The following is an 18,106-nucleotide window of genomic DNA, read 5'->3' as shown; positions in this document are numbered from 1 at the left end:
ATGAGGTCTGGCCAGGCTGGGTGTGGAGATGTGGGGAGATGCAGGGAGAGGACGGATGTGGGTGGAGAGTCCAGCAGGGCAGAGCCCACCAGGGCTGCAACTCCAGCCGTGGTGTGTGCACCTTGGTCTCTGGCCGTGGAGAAAACACAGCTGTCCCTGCTGTGCAGCAAGTGGATGGTAACGGTCTCTACGAACAGTGCGGAGGCCTGTGTTTCCCAGGGAGATGGAGGCAGGAGGTGGGTGGGTTCAGAGACCCAGGGAAGAGAGGAGGCTGCTGGAACGACTGGGGTCAAGATGGGAAGGAGACGGGCATCAGGAGGAGCTGTGCTTCGGAGGAAGGATGGACAGCACGTAGTGATTATTGGCTCCTGGAGAAGAGAAGCGGGGATGAAAGGGGGCAAACCCCGTCCTTCCTTCTGGCCTTAGAGATGGGGGCCACCTTGTCATCAGTGTGACAGGGAACCCAGCAGAGAAGTGGTTTTGGGGAGGAAGATGGCACGTCCACTTTGGGTACGCTGAGCGGAGCAATCCTGGGGGCCATTCTGGGGCAGGTGTGCAGTGGGATGTTGGGTGGTAGGATGCCGACATCACTCACCCAGAGGGGTAACCTGGAATGGCGTTTGCAATAGACGCGCCCCCTGCAGGCCTGGCTGCCTTCCTCCTGCGGGACATCACTCTGAGCCAGAGAAGAGACCAGGCTCTGGTCATATCGGGTGCCCCGGGCCGCAGACTCACCCTGTTCCTTGTTCAGGGGCGGGGGCATGACTGAGGTGGGAGAGGGCAGGTCTGGCCCCACAGACCCTCTAGAGCACAGCGGCTACCTTCAACCCTGACACTGGGCGGGGAGGAGCCTCTGCCCCAGGGACTCCTCACCGCCCCCAAGCCCCGCCCCCCACTCCCCCTTCCCGTCAGCCTCCTGCCGGCCCCGCCCCCGCCCCCTCCAGCGCTGGTTCCAGGGTGCAGCCACCTGCGCCCTGCCCTCCCCACCCATCCCCTCTCCCCTCTCCCAGGGGTGCTCACAGGAGGGCGATGAGGACCAAGAAGAGTAGCGGGATCTTGACAGCCGCTTCCCAGATGGCCGTCAGAATCACCTGCTCTGCGACGCGCCCCGACTGCCCTGCAGGAAAGCGGGACCAGGATGGAATCATCTGCTCAATCCTGTGTCCTTCCGCTCCCAGGAGGACTCTGGACGTTGGTCTTCCAGGCTTTCCTCATCCACCGGATGCCAAACCCCATGTGCCTGCGGTATCAGCCCACCCCATGCCCTTACCTTCCAGCAGCTGAACAGGAAACAAAAATGCATAAGTTGGACTTCATGGAAATGAAATATTCGGCTCATCAGTGGACTGAGAAAGTGAAAAACCAACCCATTTAATGGGAGAAAATATTTGCAAATCATAGATTCGATAAGTGTGTGATATCCAGCCTATATAAAAGCCATATAGAAAACAATTGAAGGGCTTCGCTGGTGGCGCAGTGGTTGAGAGTCCGCCTGCCGATGCAGGGGACACGGGTTCGTGCCCCGGTCCGGGAGGGTCCCACGCGCCGCGGAGCGGCTGGGCCCGTGAGCCATGGCCGCTGGGCCTGCGCATCCCGAGTCTGTGCTCCGCGACTGGAGAGGCCGCAACAGTGAGAGGCCCGCGTACCGCAAAAAAAAAAAGAAAAAACAAACAAACAAAAAAACAATTCAAGAACAAAGAGACAAACAATGAAATTTTTCAAAACGGACAAAGGAATACAAAAGTTCTCCAAATAACCAATACATTCATGAATAAAATGAACGATGTCATTATTCGCTCCATAAATGTAACTCAGAACGTATGAGGTATTTCTTCACACCCACCAGCAGGCTCGAATTGTTTTTTTAAGGAAAATAATGTCGACAAGGATCTGGAGAAATTGGAACCCTCCTACATTGCTGGTGGGAATGTAAAATGGTGCTGCCAGTGTGGAAAACATCTGGCATTTCCTCCGAAATTTAAAATTAGAAACTAACATTTGACCCAGAAATTTCAGTTCTAGGTACATGCCCGAGAAAACTGAAATCAATGATCGAAAAAAAATAAAATAAAAATAAAAAGGAAAAGTATAGCAACGTTCATAGCAGCATTGTAAGAGTCAAAAAGTGGAAACAACCCAAACGTCCATCCACTGCTAACTGGATGGAGACAAGCTGGCGCATCCGCGCAATGGAATGTTATTCAGACAAAAAGGAACTGATATGATACACGCTCTACGGATGATGCTTGAGAACGTTTAGCGAGAGAAGCCGGACAGAAAAGGCCACTGTTCTGTCACATTCCACGTGTATGAAGTATCCACTATAGGCAGATCCAGAGACATGGAGAGCAGCCTCCAGACCTGACCACAGCAGAGCCATGAGGTTCGGTGCCCCGTGGACATTCCAGAGAGACAGAGAGCACTGTGGGAGGCTGAGGGGCCTTGCCTCTCCTTCCTTCCAGGGAGGGGATCTAAATCTGCTCTCCTGGCCCCTATTGGCCCTGTCACTCAGGGTCCACGGTGATCTTTTGTGCCTTCAGAAGGAGGTGGCAGCAGGAAGCTTCTCAGACCTCCAGGTCAGACCCAGACAGCTCTCCTGGCCCTGCCTGTAGCACCCCAACACCCAGCACAAGGGATGTGCGTCTGGGCATCACCTGTCTACAGATTGGTGGGCACTGCTGAGACAGCCCTAATGGGGCTCTGTCCAGATGGGGGACCAGATGTTATGACCAGTGGGAATACAGCAGTGAGGGGAGCGCTGGGCTCCAGAGAGGGCTCAGGGTGAGGGCTGAGGGGCTGACAGTCACAAAAATGGCCCAAAGAGATGTTGGGACAATGAAACTCTTCTGTATGTTACGATAATGGCAGATACATGTCATTATACATTTGACCAAACCCATGAAATGTACAACTGCAAGAGGGAACCCTAATGTCAATCATGCACTTTGGTTGAAAATGACGTGTCAGTGGAGATTCATCGACTGTAACAAGAACCCTCTAGCGGGGCGTGCTGTTGGGGGGAGGCCGTGCGTCTGTGGGAAAGTGCAGCGGGGACAAGGGAAGTCTCTTTACCTTCTGACGAATCTGCTACGAACCCAAATCAGTTCCTGAAAATAAAGTCTACTTAAAAAATGCCCCCCCCCCCGGGCAGGCCTTCGGTGACCGGAGAAAGAAATAGACCATATTTAGAATGGGCAGGGAGGGAGGTGTGGGTCACTTTGGCAAGACCAGAGTCGGAGGATACGGCAGGAAGAGACCTAATGGGGGCCTTTTGTGTCTAATTGCAGGACCACACCCGACCTGCACCATTTGAGCTCTGAAAGTGCAGCTCTGACCCAACCTGGAAGAGACCCCACTCCACTCAATGCCCCATGGATGGGGGGCTCCGTCTTACCTGTGCCATCCCCTGAGCACACACCTCTTGCTGGGCTCTGTGGAGCACCTAGCAGTGGAGGACAGTGTTTCCTTCCTCAGTGAGAGGACTGGGGTGAGATAAGGGTAGGCATCCCCCCCCCCACACACACACCCAGAAGCCACAGAAACGCAGGAGGGACAGGGCTTCTGTCCTTCCAGGCCCTCCTACTCAGCCGGGTCTCCAGGCAACAGCACCAAGCACCTCCGGCCTGGCCCACCTGCCCCCATCCCCTCACGCCCCGGGCAACACGGCGCAGCGCTCACAGGTGACGCTGAGCTGGATGGTCCTCTCCACGATCACACCGCTTGCGGGGAACTTCACCTGACAGGTGACATTGGTTCCATTGTCCTGGGGCTGTGGGGTGATGGTGAGCACTGAGGACAGGTGGGTCCTGGGGCCCAGGGAGGTGAGGGCGGCTGACGTCCAGGAGAAGATGGGGGGCGCGCCCTGCTCACAGGCCCAGGGCACAGAGCAGGTCAGGTTCCCGGGGCAGCCCGCCTCCAGCGTCGCAGGAATGAGGATGTGGGGTGTGTGGTTCAGGGCTGATGAAGAAAGGGGGAGATGGGGTCAGGAGGAGGGTTAGAGGTGCAGCCCTGAGATAAGCTTCAGGCTTTGGTCCAGCCCGTCTTTCTGAACCCCCACTTGCTCTCCCCCCGACCCCTCCCAGGAGGGGGTCCTATCCGAGTCCTGCCCTGGGGCTCCAGGTCCTTCCCCTGAGGCCTCTCCCGGACCCCACTCCTTACCCGTCACATGCAAGGAGAGCTTGTTAGGCTTATAACTCCATAATGTCGTTCCTCTTTCCACACGAAAAAAATATGAACCTTGATCCCTCCTCCTGGCGTCTCTGATGTCCAGGGAGCAATTGTTTCCATGGTCCCCTAGGAGGTGGAATCGGCCTTGGGTCTCTTTCTGAACTTTACGATGTCGGTTGTTTGTGGCCACAGGGGCATCCAGCTTCACATCGGCCCCTTCCTGGAACCAGTAGCCGAAAACTGGGGCAGAGTTGTCCTTGTTGCCCCATGAAAAGGAGAAGGAGCAGGGCACGCGGACACACAGGCCCTCCTGCACCGTCACGGACTCCTGCACTTCCAGCCTGTATTCTCTGTACCGAAACAGGGACCCTGCGGGGAAACGAGGGTCAGCCGCAGCCCCTGCCCTGCCCACCCCTCTCCCCGCAACCCACCCACCTGCCCACAGCAGGGACAGCAGCAGCGGCAGCATCTCTGAGACGGAGGGCTTCTGGGCGTCCTGTGTGTGAAAAGAGAAGGGGAAGGAGAGAGGGAGGTAAGGCTGCGGGGAGACCCACGGGAAGCCAGGGAGGAACACGAGACCCAGCTCTTCACAGAAGAGGAACTGCAGAGCCGGAGCTCGGCCCCCCCTCCGCACAGAGCGGACGGACACCCCTCGGTCCAGAGACCCCGGAGACCTGCCCAGAGAGGAGCAGGCAAGGAGGAGAGCCCTGTCCTGCCCCCCATCTCGGGTGGGTCCTTCCAGCACCAGAGCCTCTGAGGACACGGACGCGTAGGACACGGCGAGCCTCCTAAGGTCTTCCCGTCTGAGCACCGCTGTCTACACCAGGGAGCCGCTCAGCTCCTCTCTCGACCTGGAGGGTCCCAGCCTCACCTAGACCCTCGGGTGGTCGATCCCGCAAGATGTCGGGTTCTTTAGGGTCTGTGTGAGCGTCTGTGGCAGAAGACAAGAAGGGGCTCCTGGGTGACGTGAAGGCAGCCGCCAATCATGCCTTCACTCCTTCCCCCAACACTGAGCATCTTGGGCTGGTGACCTGGAGACCAGAAGGGCTACGGCTGGCCTGGTCCCTGCCCAGGAGATGCTCCCACCCGGGCCCATCACTTCCTCCCCAAACAGGCAGCACTGTCGGGCTTTAGAGCTGCATCAGTGGTGAGATTGCCGAGTGTCCGGCAGCATACTGGGTATTTTCTAAAAATATGATATGGGATGTTTGTTTAACTTCTACTATGCTGATTCCCAAACTTTCAATGGCATCTTCAGAATAAAAACCATGTAGCATCTTCATGTAAAACAAACGGGCAAGCACATGGTCTATGTCAGTGCAAAGGAAATTTCTTTCTTTAACGAGCCTCCAAATTATTTAGTTTTCAATTTAGTTTCATTTTTATTTTGTATTGGAGTACAGTTGATTTACGATGTTGTGTTAGTTTCAGTTGTGCAGCAAGGTGATTCAGTTATACATATACATATATCTATTCTTTTTCAGATTTTTTTCCAATATAGGTTATTGCAGAATATTGAGTAGAGTTCCCAGTGCTATGCATGGTCCTTGTTGAGTGTCGATTTTATTTATAGCAGTGTGTATGTGTTAGTCCCAAACTCCTCATTTATCCCTGCCCATCCCCTTTCCCCTTTGGTAACCATAAGTTTGTTTTCTATGTCTGTGAGTCTGTTTCTGTTTTGTACATGAATTTAGTGGTTTTAGTTTTTAGATTCCACATGAACGTGATATTATATAATGTTATCTCTGTCTGACTTACTTCACTCAGTGTGATCATCTCTAGGTCCATCCAGGTTGCTGCAAATGGCATTATTTCATTCTTTTCATGGTTAGGTGATATTCCACTATATATATTCATATATATATCTCACATCCTTATCCATTTCTCTGTGGATGGACACTCAGGTTGCTTCCATGTCTTCGCTGTTGTGAATAGAGCTGCTATGAACATTGGGTTGCACGTACCTTTTTGAATTAGAGGTTTCTTCGGATATATGCCGAGGAGTGTGATTGCTGGATCATATGCTAACTCTATTTTTAGTTGTTTTTTGTTTTTTTTTTTTTGCAGTATGCGTCACTGTTGTGGCCTCTCCCATTGCAGAGTACAGGCTCCGGACGCGCAGGCCCAGCGGCCATGGCTCACGGGCACAGCCGCTCCGCGGCATGTAGGATCTTCCCGGACCGGGGCACGAACCCGTGTCCCCTGCATCGGCAGGCCGACTCTCAACCACTGTGCCACCAGGGAAGCCCCTATTTTTAGTTTTTTAAGGAACCTCCATTCTGTTCTCCATAGTGGCTGCACCAGTTTACATTTCCATCCACAGTGCAGAGGGGTTCCCTTTTCTTCACACCCTCTCCAGCATTTATTATTTGTAGACTTTTTGATGAATGCCATTCTGACGCGTGTCAGGGGATACCTCATTGTAGTTTGGATTTGCATTTCCGTGAGGATCCTTTTCAAATGAAAGTTCAATCCTGTCTCTGCTCTCCTCAAAGGCTTCCGGATACTTGCATTGGCCTGGAAGCCCGTGGGATAATTGTCTCTTACGGGAACACAGAACCTGCTTTCTTCCACTTTCAAGTCTTCGCTCAAACATCACCTCGGGCACACTCTCAGTGACAGAAGACAGCCCCCGAATGTCACGTGTTCGCTCCCTGCCCGATGCTTCTCCAGACACATGTTACCATCAAACACACTCAATATTTTTCTTTATTTTTAAAAAATGTTTCTATCCTTCTTATATCCAGAAGGACAGCTTCTTGATGACAGAGAGTTAAAAACAATTTTTTATTGAAACATAATTATTTACAAAGTTGTGTTTATGTCTGCTGTCCAGCAAAGTGGCTTAGTTACTCATATACATATAATACATGTGCTTTTTCATATTCTTTTCCATATGGTTTATCCCAGGATATTGACTATAGTTCCCTGTGCTGTACAGTGGGACCTTGTTTATCCATTCTGTATATAATAGTTCACATCTGCTAACCCCAAACTCCGAATCCATCCCCCCCCCCGCCACCATAGGTAACCACAAGCTTATTCTCTATGCTTGATGACAGAGATTTTTTTTTTTTTTGCGGTACGCGGACCTCTCACTGTTGTGGCCTCTCCCTTTGCGGAGCACAGGTTCCGGATGCGCAGGCTCAGCGGCCACGGCTCACGGGCCCAGCCGCTCTGCGGCATGTGAGATCTTCCCAAACCGGGGCACGAACCCGTGTCCCCTGCATCGGCAGGCAGACTCTCAACCACTGTGCCACCAGGGGAGCCCGATGACAGAGATGTTTGATCCTGTGCTCACTGATGCGCCCTGGGAACCTCCAACAAGGGGGCACAGAGTACATGTTCAATAGTTCTTGCCGAATAGTCTATAATTAAGTGTATCCACTCTTCCATCCAAAACCAGACAGTGAAACACACACACACACACACACACACTCACACACACACACACACACGGGGACATTTAAGCCTGAGCCTGAGGATATGCTCAGGACTTGGAGAGGCAGGAATGGGGAGAGAAGGATGTTTCAGGGGAAGGGACTGCACGTACAAAGTCTCAGAGTCACAGAGGTCTGGCCAGGCTGGGTGTGGAGATGTGGGGAGATGCAGGGAGAGGAGGGATGTGGGTGGAGAGTCCAGCAGGGCAGAGCCCGCCAGGGCTGCAACTCCAGCCAGTGGTGTGTGCACCTTGGTCTCTGGCCGTGGAGAGGAAACACAGCTGTCCCTGCTGTGCAGCAAGAGGATGGTAACGGTCTCTGAGAACAGTGCGGAGGCCTGTGTTTCCCAGGGAGATGGAGGCAGGAGGTGGGTGGGCTCAGAGACCCAGGGAAGAGAGGAGGCTGCTGGAACGACTGGGGTCAAGATGAGAAGGAGACGGGCATCAGGACGAACTGTGCTTAGGAGGAAGGATGGACAGCACTTAGTGATTATTGGATCCTGGAGAAGAGGAGCGGGGATGAAAGGGGACAAACCCCGTCCTTCCTTCTGGCCTTAGAGATGGGGGCCACCTTGTCATCAGTGTGACAGGGAACCCAGCAGAGAAGTGGGTTTGGGGAGGAAGATGGCACGTCCACTTTGGGTACGCTGAGTGGAGGAATCCTGGGGGCCATTCTGGGGCAGGTGTGCAGTGGGATGTTGGGTGGTAGGATGCCGACATCACTCACCCAGAGGGGTAACCTGGAATGGCGTTTGCAATAGACGCGCCCCCTGCCGGCCTGGCGTTTGCATCTGACACGCCCCCTGCAGGCCTGGCTGCCTTCCTCCTGCGGGACGTCACTCTGAGCCAGAGAAGAGACCAGGCTCTGGTCAGATCGGGTGCCGCGGGCCGCAGACTCACCCTGTTCCTTGCTCAGGGGCGCGGGGATGACTGAGGTGGGAGAGGGCAGGTATGGCCCCACAGACCCTCTAGAGCACAGCGGCTACCCTCAACCTTGACACTGGGTGGGGAGGAGACCCTGCCCCAGGGGACTCCTCACCGCCCCCAAGCCCCGCACCCCCATTCCCCCTTCCCGTCAGCCTCCTGCCAGCCCCGCCCCGGCCCCCTCCAGCGCTGGTTTCAGGGTGCAGCCACCTGCATCCTGCCCTCCCCACCCCTCCCCTCTCCCCTCTCCCTGGGGGTGCTCACAGGAGGGCGATGAGGACCAAGAAGAGTAGCGGGATCTTGACAGCCGCTTCCCAGATGGCCGTCAGAATCACCTGTGCTGCGACGTGGCCCGACTGCCCTGCAGGAAAGTGGGACCAGGATGGAATCATCTGCTCAATCCTGTGTCCTTCCGCTCCCAGGAGGACTCTGGACGTTGGTCTTCCAGGCTTTCCTCATCCACCGGATGCCGAACCCCGTGTGCCCGGGGTATCAACCCACCCCTAGCCCTTACCTTCCAGCAGCTGAACAGAAAACAAAAATGCATAAGTTGGACTTCATGAAAATGAAAAATTCGGCTCATCAGTGGACTGAGAAAGTGAAAAACCAACCCCTTTAATGGGAGAAAATATTTCCAAACCATAGATTCGATAAGTGTGTGATATGCAGCCTATATAAAAGCTATACGAAAAACAATTCAAGAACAAAAAGACAAACAACGCAATTTTTTAAAACGGGCAAAGGAATAAAAAAATTCTCCAAATGACCAATACGTTCATGAAGAAAATGAACAACGTCATTACTCGCTCCATAAATGTAAATCAAAACATGATGAGATATTCCTTCACACCCGCTAGCAGTCTCGAATTTTTTTTTAAGGAAAATAATGTCGACAAGGATCTGGAGAAATTGGAACCCTCATACATTGCTGGTGGGAAAGTAAAATGGTGCTGCCAGTGTGGAAACCATCTGGCATTTCCTCCGAAATTTAATATTAGAAACTAACATTTGACCCATAAATTTCAGTTCTAGGTACATGCCCGAGAAAACTGAAATCAATGATACAAAAAAAATAAAATAAAAATAAAAAGGAAAAGTATAGCAACGTTCATAGCAGCATTGTAAGAGCCAAAAAGTGGAAACAACCCAAACGTCCATCCACTGCTAACTGGATGGAGACAAGCTGGCGCATCCGCGCAATGGAATATTATTCAGACAGAAAGGAACTGATACTGATACACGCTCTACGGATGATGCTAGAGAACGTTTAGTGAGAGAAGCCGGACAGAAAAGGCCACTGTTTTGTAACATTCCACGTGTATGAAGTATCCACTATAGGCAGATCCAGAGACATGGAGAGCAGCCTCCAGACCTGGCCACAGCAGAGCCATGAGGTTCTCTGCCCCGTGGACATTCCAGAGAGACAGAGAGCACTGTGGGAGGCTGAAGGGCCTTGCCTCTCCTTCCTTCCAGGGAGGGGGTCTAAATCTGCTCTCCTGGCCTCTGTTGGCCCTGTCCCTCAGGGTCCACGGTGATCTTTTGTGCCTTCAGAAGGAGGTGGCAGCAGGAAGCTTCGCAGACATCCAGGTCAGACCCAGACAGCTCTCCTGGCCCTGCCTGGTGGCACCCCAACACCCAGGGCAAGGGATGTGCGTCCGGGCGTCACCTGTCAACAGTGTGGTGGGCACTGCTGAGACAGCCCTAATGGGGCTCTGTCCAGATGGGGGACCAGGTGTTATGACCAGTGGGAATACAGCAGTGAGGGGAGCGCTGGGCTCCAGAGAGGGTTCAGGGTGAGGGCTGAGGGGCTGACAGTCACAAAAATGGCCCAAAGAGATGTTGGGACAACGAAACTCTTCTGTATGATACTATAATGGCAGATACATGTCATTTTACATTTGTCCAAACCCATGAAATGTACAACAGCAAAAGGGAACCCTAACGTCAATCATGCACTTTGGTTGAAAATGACGCGTCAGTGGAGATTCATCGATTGTAACAGGCACCCTCTGGTGCGTGTGTGGGAAAGTGCAGCGGGGATGAGGGAAGTCTCTTTAACTTCTGATGAATCTGGTACAAACCCAAATAAGTTCCTGAAAATAAAGTCTACTTAAAAAATGCGCCACACCCCGCCAGGCCTTCGGTGACCGGAGAAAGATAAAGACCATATTTGGAATGGGCAGGGAGGGAGGTGTGGTTCACTTTGGCAAGACCAGAGTCGGAGGATACGGCAGGAAGAGATCTAATGGGGGCCTTTTGTGTCTAATTGCAGGACCACACCCGACCTGCACCATTTGAGCTCTGAAAGTGCAGCTCTGAGCCAACCTGGAAAAGACCCCACTCCAGTCAATGCCCCATGGATGGGGGGCTCCTTCTTACCTGTGCCATCCCCTGAGCACACACCTCTTGCTGGGCTCTGTGGAGCACCTAGCAGTGGAAGACAGTGTTTCCTTCCTCAGTGAGAGGACTGGGGTGAGATAAGGGTAGGCATCCCCCCCACACACACACCCAGAAGCCACAGAAATGCAGGAGGGACAGGACTTCTGTCCTTCCAGGCCCTCCTACTCAGCCGGGTCTCCAGGCAGCAACACCAAGCACCCCCGGCCTGGCCCACCTGCCCCCATCCCCTCACGCCCCGGGCAACACGGCGCAGCGCTCACAGGTGACGCTGAGCTGGATGGTCCTCTCCACGATCACACCGCTTGCGGGGTACTTCACCTGACAGGTGACATTGGTTCCATTGTCCTGGGGCTGTGGGGTGATGGTGAGCACTGAGGACAGGTGGGTCCTGGGGCCCAGGGAGGTGAGGGCGGCTGACGTCCAGGAGAAGATGGGGGGCGCGCCCTGCTCACAGGCCCAGGGCACAGAGCAGGTCAGGTTCCCGGGGCGGCCAGCCTCCAGCGTCGCAGGAATGAGGATGTGGGGTGTGTGGTTCAGGGCTGATGAAGAGAGGGGGAGACGGGGTCAGGAGGAGGGTTAGAGGTGCAGCCCTGAGATAAGCTTCAGGCTTTGGTCCAGCCCGTCTTTCTGAACCCCCACTTGCTCTCACCCCGACCCCTCCCAGGGGGTGGTCCTATCCGAGTCCTGCCCTGGGGCTCCAGGTCCTTCCCCTGAGGCCTCTCCCGGACCCCACTCCTTACCCGTCACATGCAAGGAGAGCTTGTTAGACTTATAACTCCATAATGTCGTTCCTCTTTCCACACGAAAAAAGTATGAACCTTGATCCCTCCTCCTGGCGTCTCTGATGTCCAGGGAGCAATTGTTTCCATGGTCCCCTAGGAGGTGGAATCGGCCTTGGGTCTCTTTCTGAACTTTACGATGTCGGTTGTTTGTGGCCACAGGGGCATCCAGCTTCACATCGGCCCCTTCCGGGAACCAGTAGCCGAAAACTGGGGCAGAGTTGTCCTTGTTGCCCCATGAAAAGGAGAAGGAGCAGGGCACGCGGACACACAGGCCCTCCTGCACCGTCACGGACTCCTGCACTTCCAGCTGGTATCTGCTGTCCCAAGCCAGGGACCCTGCGGGGAAACGAGGGTCAGCCACAGCCCCTGCCCTGCCCACCCCTCTCCCCACAGCCCACCCACCTGCCCACAGCAGGGACAGCAGCAGCGGCAGCATCTCTGAGACGGAGGGCTTCTGGGCGTCCTGTGTGTGAAAAGAGAAGGGGAAGGAGAGAGGGAAGTAAGGCTGCGGGGAGACCCATGGGAAGTCGGGAAGGAACACGAGACCCAGGTGTTTACAGAAGAGGAACTGCAGAGCCGGAGCTTGGCCGCTCCCCGCACAGAGCGGACGGACACCCCTCGGTCCAGAGACCCCGGAGACCTGCCCTGAGAGGAGCAGGCAAGGAGGAGAGCCCTGCTCTGCCCCCCATCTCACGTGGGTCCTTCCAGCACCAGAGCCTCTGAGGACACGGAGGCGTAGGACACGGTGAGCCTCCTAAGGTCCTCCCGTCTGAGCACCGCTGTCTACACCAGGGAGCCGCTCAGCTCCTGTCTCGACATGGAGGGTCCCAGCCTCACCTAGACCCTCGGGTGGTCGGTCCTGCAAGATGTCAGGTTCTTTAGGGTCTGTGTGAGCGTCTGTGGCAGAAGACAAGAAGGGGCTCCTGGGTGACGTGAAGGCAGCCGCCAATCATGCCTTCACTCCTTCCCCCAACACTGAGCACCTTGGGCTGGTGACCTGGAGACCAGAAGGGCTACGGCTGGCCTGGTCCCTGCCCAGGAGATGCTCCCACCCGGGCCCATCACTTCCTCCCCAAACAGGCAGCACTGTCGGGCTTTAGAGCTGCATCAGTGGTGAGATTGCCGAGTGTCCGGCAGCATACTGGGTATTTTCTAAAAATATGATATGGGATGTTTGTTTAACTTCTACTATGCTGATTCGCAAACTTTCAATGGCATCTTCAGAATAAAAACCATGTAGCATCTTCATGTAAAACAAACGGGCAAGCACATGGTCTATGTCAGTGCAAAGGAAATTTCCTTTTTTTAACGAGCCTCCAAATTATTTAGTTTTCAATTTAGTTTCATTTTTATTTTGTATTGGAGTACAGTTGATTTACGATGTTGTGTTAGTTTCAGTTGTGCAGCAAGGTGATTCAGTTATACATATACATATATCTATTCTTTTTCAGATTTTTTCCAATATAGGTTATTGCAGAATATTGAGTAGCGTTCCCTGTGCTATGCTTTGTCCTTGTTGAGTGTCGATTTTATTTATAGCAGTGTGTATGTGTTAGTCCCAAACTCCTCATTTATCCCTGCCCATCCCCTTTCCCCTTTGGTAACCATAAGTTTGTTTTCTATGTCTGTGAGTCTGTTTCTGTTTTGTAAATGAATTTATTTGTATTATTTTTTAGATTCCACATGAAAGTGATATTATATAATGTTTGTCTCTGTCTGACTTACTTCACTCAGTGTGATCATCTCTAGGTCCATCCATGTTGCTGCAAATGGCATTATTTCATTCTTTTCATGGCTAGGTGATATTCCACTATATATATTCATATATATATCTCACATCCTTATCCATTTCTCTGTGGATGGACACTTAGATTGCTTCCATGTCTTCGCTGTTGTGAATAGAGCTGCTATGAACACTGGGTTGCACATACCTTTTTGAATTAGAGTTTTCTTCGGATATATGCCGAGGAGTGTGATTGCTGGATCATATGCTAACTCTATTTTTAGTTGTTTTTCTGTTTTTTTCTTGCAGTATGCGTCACTGTTGTGGCCTCTCCTATTGCAGAGTACAGGCTCCGGTCGCGCAGGCCCAGCGGCCATGGCTCACGGGCACGGCGCTCCGCGGCGTGTCGGATCTTCCCGGAGCGGGGCACGAACCCGTGTCGCCTGCATCAGCAGGCGGACTCTCAACCACTGCGCCACCAGGGAAGCCCCTATTTTTAGTTTTTTAAGGAACTTCCATACTGTTCTCCTTAGTGGCTGCACCAGTTTACATTTCCATCCACAGTGCAGAGGGGTTCCCTTTTCTTCACACCCTCTCCAGCATTTATTATTTGTAGACTTTTCGATGATTGCCATTCTGACCGGTGTAAGGTGATACCTCATTGTAGTTTGGATTTGCATTTCCGTGAGGATCCTTTTCAAATGAAAGTTCAATCCTGTGTCTGCTCTCCTCAAAGGCTTCCGGATACTTGCATTGGCCTGGAAGCCCTTGGGATAATTGTCTCTTACGGGAACACAGAACCTGCTTTCTTCCACTTTCAAGTCTTCGCTCAAACATCACCTCGGGCACACTCTCAGCAACAGAAAACAGCCCCCGAATGTCACGTGTTCGCTCCCTGCCCGATGCTTCTCCAGACACATGTTACCATCAAACACACTCAATATTTTTCCTCTTTTTTTAAAAATGTTTCTATCCTTCTTATATCCAGAAGGACAGCTTCTTGATGACAGAGATATAAAAAATTTCTTTATTGAAACGTAGTTATTTACAAAGTTGTGTTTAATGTCTGCTGTCCAGCAAAGTGGCTTAGTTATTCATATACATATAATACATGTGCTTTTCCATATTCTTTTCCATATGGTTTATCACAGGATATTGACTATAGTTCCCTGTGCTGTACAGTAGGACCTTGTTTATCCATTCTATAAATAATAGTTCACATCTGCTAACCCCAAACTCCGAATCCATCCCCCCCCCGACCCCCAGGTAACCACAAGCTTATTGTCTATGCTTGATGACAGAGAATTTTTTTTTTTTGCGGTACGCGGACCTCTCACCGTTGTGGCCTCTCCTGTTGCGGAGCACAAGCTCCGGACGCGCAGGCTCAGCGGTCATGGCTCATGGGCCCATCCGCTCCGCGGCATGTGGGATCTTCCCAGACCGGGGCATGAACCCGTGTCCCCTGCATCGGCAGGCGGACTCGCAACCACTGTGCCACCAGGGAAGCCCGATGACAGAGATGTTTGATGCTGTGCTCACTGATGCCCCCTGGGAACCTCCAACAAGGGGGCACAGAGTACATGTTCAATAGTTCTTGCCGAATAGTCTGTAATTAAGTGTATGCCACTCTTCCACCCAAAACCAGACAATGAAACACACACACACACACACACACACTCACACGCGGTGACATTTAAGCCTGAGCCTGAGGATATGCTCAGGACTTGGAGAGGCAGGAATGGGGAGGGAAGGATGTTTCAGGGGAGGGACTGCACATACAAAGTCTTAGAGTCACAGAGGTCAGGCCAGGCTGGGTGTGGAGACGTGGGGAGATGCAGGGAGAGGAGGGATCTGGGTGGAGAGTCCAGCAGGGCAGAGCCCGCCAGGGTGGAAACTCCAGCCAGTGGTGTGTGCACCTTGGTCTCTGGCCGTGGAGAGGAAACACAGCTGTCCCTGCTGTGCAGCAAGTGGATGGTAACGGTCTCTGCGTACAGTGCGGAGGTCTGTGTTTCCCAGGGAGATGGAGGCAGGAGGTGGGTGGGTTCAGAGACCCAGGGAAGAGAGGAGGCTGCTGGAACGACTGGGGTCAAGATGGGAAGGAGACGGGCATCAGGACGAGCTGTGCTTAGGAGGAAGGATGGACAGCACTTAGTGATTATTGGATCCTGGAGAAGAGGAGCGGGGATGAAAGGGGGCAAACCCCGTCCTTCCTTCTGGCCTTAGAGATGGGGGCCACCTTGTCATCAGTGTGACAGGGAACCCAGCAGAGAAGTGGGTTTGGGGAGGAAGATGGCAGCTCCACTTTGGGTACGCTGAGCGGAGCAATTCTGGGGGCCATTCTGGGGCAGGTGTGCAGTGGGATGTTGGGTGGTAGGATGCCGACATCACTCACCCAGAGGGGTAACCTGGAATGGCGTTTGGAATAGACGCGCCCCCTGCAGGCCTGGCTGCCTTCCTCCTGCGGGACGTCACTCTGAGCCAGAGAAGAGACCAGGCTCTGGTCAGATCGGGTGCCGCGGGCCGCAGACTCACCCTGTTCCTTGTTCAGGGGCGGGGGCATGACTGAGGTGGGAGAGGGCAGGTCTGGCCCCACAGACCCTCTAGAGCACAGCGGCTACCCTCAACCCTGACACTGGGCGGGGAGGAGCCCCTGCCCCAGGGGACTCCTCACCGCCCCCAAGCCCCGCCCCCCCACTCCCCCTTCCCGTCAGCCTCCTGCCGGCCACGCCCTCGCCCCCTCCAGCGCTGGTTCCAGGGTGCAGCCACCTGCGCCCTGCCCTCCCCACCCCTCCCCTCTCCCCTCTCCCTGGGGGTGCTCACAGGAGGGCGATGAGGACCAAGAAGAGTAGCGGGATCTTGACAGCCGCTTCCCAGATGGCCGTCAGAATCACCTGCGCTGTGACGCGCCCCGACTGCCCTGCAGGAAAGCGGGACAAGGATGGAATCATCTGCTCAATCCTGTGTCCTTCTGCTCCCAGGAGGACTCTGGACGTTGGTCTTCCAGGCTTTCCTCATGCACCAGATGCCGAATCCCGTGTGCCCGGGGTATCAGCCCACCCCATGCCCTTGCCTTTCAGCAGCTGAACAGAAAACAAAAATGCATAAGTTGGACTTCATGAAAACGAAAAATTCGGCTCATCAATCGACTGAGAAAGTGAAAAACCCACCCATTTAATGGGAGAAAATATTTGCAAATCATAGATTCGATATGTGTGTGATATCCAGCCTATATAAAAGCTATATCAAAAACAATACAAGGGCTTCGCTGGTGGCGCCGTGGTTGAGAGTCCGCCTGCCGATGCAGGGGACGCGGGTTCATGCCCTGGTCCGGGAAGATCCCACATGCCGCGGAGCGGCTGGGCCCGTGAGCCATGGCCGCTGAGCCTGCGCGTCCGGAGCCTGTGCTCCGCAACGGGAGAGGCCGCAACACTGAGAGGCTCGCGTACCGCAAAAAAAAAAAAAAAAAGGAAAAACAAACAAACAAACAAAAAACAATTCAAGAACAAAAAGGCAAACAGTGCAATTTTTCCAAACGGCCAAAGGAATAAAAAAATTCTCCAAATGACCAATACGTTCATGAATAAAATGAACGACGTCATTACTCGCTCCATAAATGTAAATCAAAACATGATGAGATATTTCTTCACACCCACCAGCGGGCTCGAATTTTTTTTAAGGAAGATAATGTCGACAAGGATCTGGAGAAATTGGAACCCTCATACATTGCTGGTGGGAATGTAAAATGGTGCTGCCAGTGTGGAAAACATCTGGCATTTCCTCCGAAATTTAAAATTAGAAACTAACATTTGACCCAGAAATTTCAGTTCTAGGTACATGCCCGAGAAAACTGAAATCAATGATCGAAAAAAAATAAAATAAAAATAAAAAGGAAAAGTATAGCAACGTTCATAGCAGCATTGTAAGAGTCAAAAAGTGGAAACAACCCAAACGTCCATCCACTGCTAACTGGATGGAGACAAGCTGGCGCATCTGCGCAATGGAATGATATTCAGACAAAAAGGAACTGATACTGATACACGCTCTACGGATGATGCTTGAGAACGTTTAGTGAGAGAAGCCGGACAGAAAAGGCCACTGTTTTGTAACATTCCACGTGTATGAAGTATCCACTATAGGCAGATCCAGAGACATGGAGAGCAGATCAGTGGTTGCCAGGGGCTGGGGAGGGGAGTGTGGGGAGTGACTACTTCATGGGTACCAGGCTTCTCTTTGGGGTGATGAAAACATCAGATGGATGGAATTAGGTAGTGGTGATGTTTGTAGAACATCGTGAATGTTCTCAAAGCCAACTATTGTATGTTTTAAACTGGCTAAAATGGTGAATATTATTTTATCTGATTTTTCCACAATAAAAAATAATGCATTTAGGGACTTTGCTGATGGTGCAGTGGCTAAGAATCTGCCTGCCAATGCAGGGGACACAGGTTTGAGCCCTGCTCTGGGAAGATCCCACATGTCGCAGAGCAACAAAGCCCGTGTGCTACAACTACTGAGCCTGCGCTCTAGAGCCCACGCACCACAGCTACTGTAGCCCGGGCGCCTAGAGCCCATGCTCCACAACAAGAGAAGCCACCACAGTGAGAAGTCTGTGCACCGCAACAAAGAGTAACCCCACTCGTAACAGCTAGAGAAAGCCCACGTGCAGCAATG

General features: G+C 52.8%; 2 protein-coding genes across 4 annotated transcripts in view; both read right to left on the bottom strand.

The window, feature by feature from the left end:
* Positions 1 to 15,812, bottom strand: part of LOC117309162 (myeloid cell surface antigen CD33-like) — a 30,370-nt gene extending 14,558 nt beyond the window's left edge. Inside the window, exons 1-8 of the mRNA XM_073796659.1 lie at positions 15,352 to 15,812; positions 14,773 to 14,991; positions 12,115 to 12,175; positions 11,671 to 12,048; positions 11,191 to 11,469; positions 10,910 to 10,957; positions 8,795 to 8,891; positions 8,334 to 8,447 (exon numbers count right to left, since the gene is read on the bottom strand). Coding sequence (XP_073652760.1) covers positions 8,334 to 8,447; positions 8,795 to 8,891; positions 10,910 to 10,957; positions 11,191 to 11,469; positions 11,671 to 12,048; positions 12,115 to 12,148 — 950 coding nt within the window. The 5' untranslated portion in view covers positions 12,149 to 12,175; positions 14,773 to 14,991; positions 15,352 to 15,812. The remainder of the gene's footprint in view (positions 1 to 8,333; positions 8,448 to 8,794; positions 8,892 to 10,909; positions 10,958 to 11,190; positions 11,470 to 11,670; positions 12,049 to 12,114; positions 12,176 to 14,772; positions 14,992 to 15,351) is intronic.
* LOC117309161 (myeloid cell surface antigen CD33-like) lies at positions 120 to 4,669 on the bottom strand. Of its 3 annotated transcripts, none has more exons than XM_033845619.2 (7): positions 4,603 to 4,669; positions 4,159 to 4,536; positions 3,679 to 3,957; positions 3,395 to 3,442; positions 1,021 to 1,117; positions 596 to 676; positions 120 to 283 (listed from the first exon to the last, which is right to left on the bottom strand). In XM_033845619.2, exons 1-7 carry the CDS (start codon positions 4,634 to 4,636, stop codon positions 247 to 249), a joined length of 954 nt encoding a protein of 317 aa, XP_033701510.1. In that variant the 5' UTR covers positions 4,637 to 4,669; the 3' UTR covers positions 120 to 246. The 3 variants fall into 3 exon arrangements, with proteins under 3 accessions (XP_033701510.1, XP_033701511.1, XP_033701512.1); XM_033845620.2 differs by having other exon boundaries at positions 120 to 368; positions 4,603 to 4,668; XM_033845621.2 differs by lacking the exon at positions 3,395 to 3,442 and having other exon boundaries at positions 4,603 to 4,665.
* Positions 15,813 to 18,106: the final 2,294 nt, after the last annotated feature.

The sequence above is a fragment of the Tursiops truncatus genome, chromosome 19 (assembly GCF_011762595.2).
Source record: "Tursiops truncatus isolate mTurTru1 chromosome 19, mTurTru1.mat.Y, whole genome shotgun sequence".
Classification (NCBI taxonomy): domain Eukaryota; kingdom Metazoa; phylum Chordata; class Mammalia; order Artiodactyla; family Delphinidae; genus Tursiops; species Tursiops truncatus.
The sequence above is the reverse complement of the archived record's forward strand: the minus strand, read 5'-3'. Positions and strand labels throughout refer to the sequence as shown.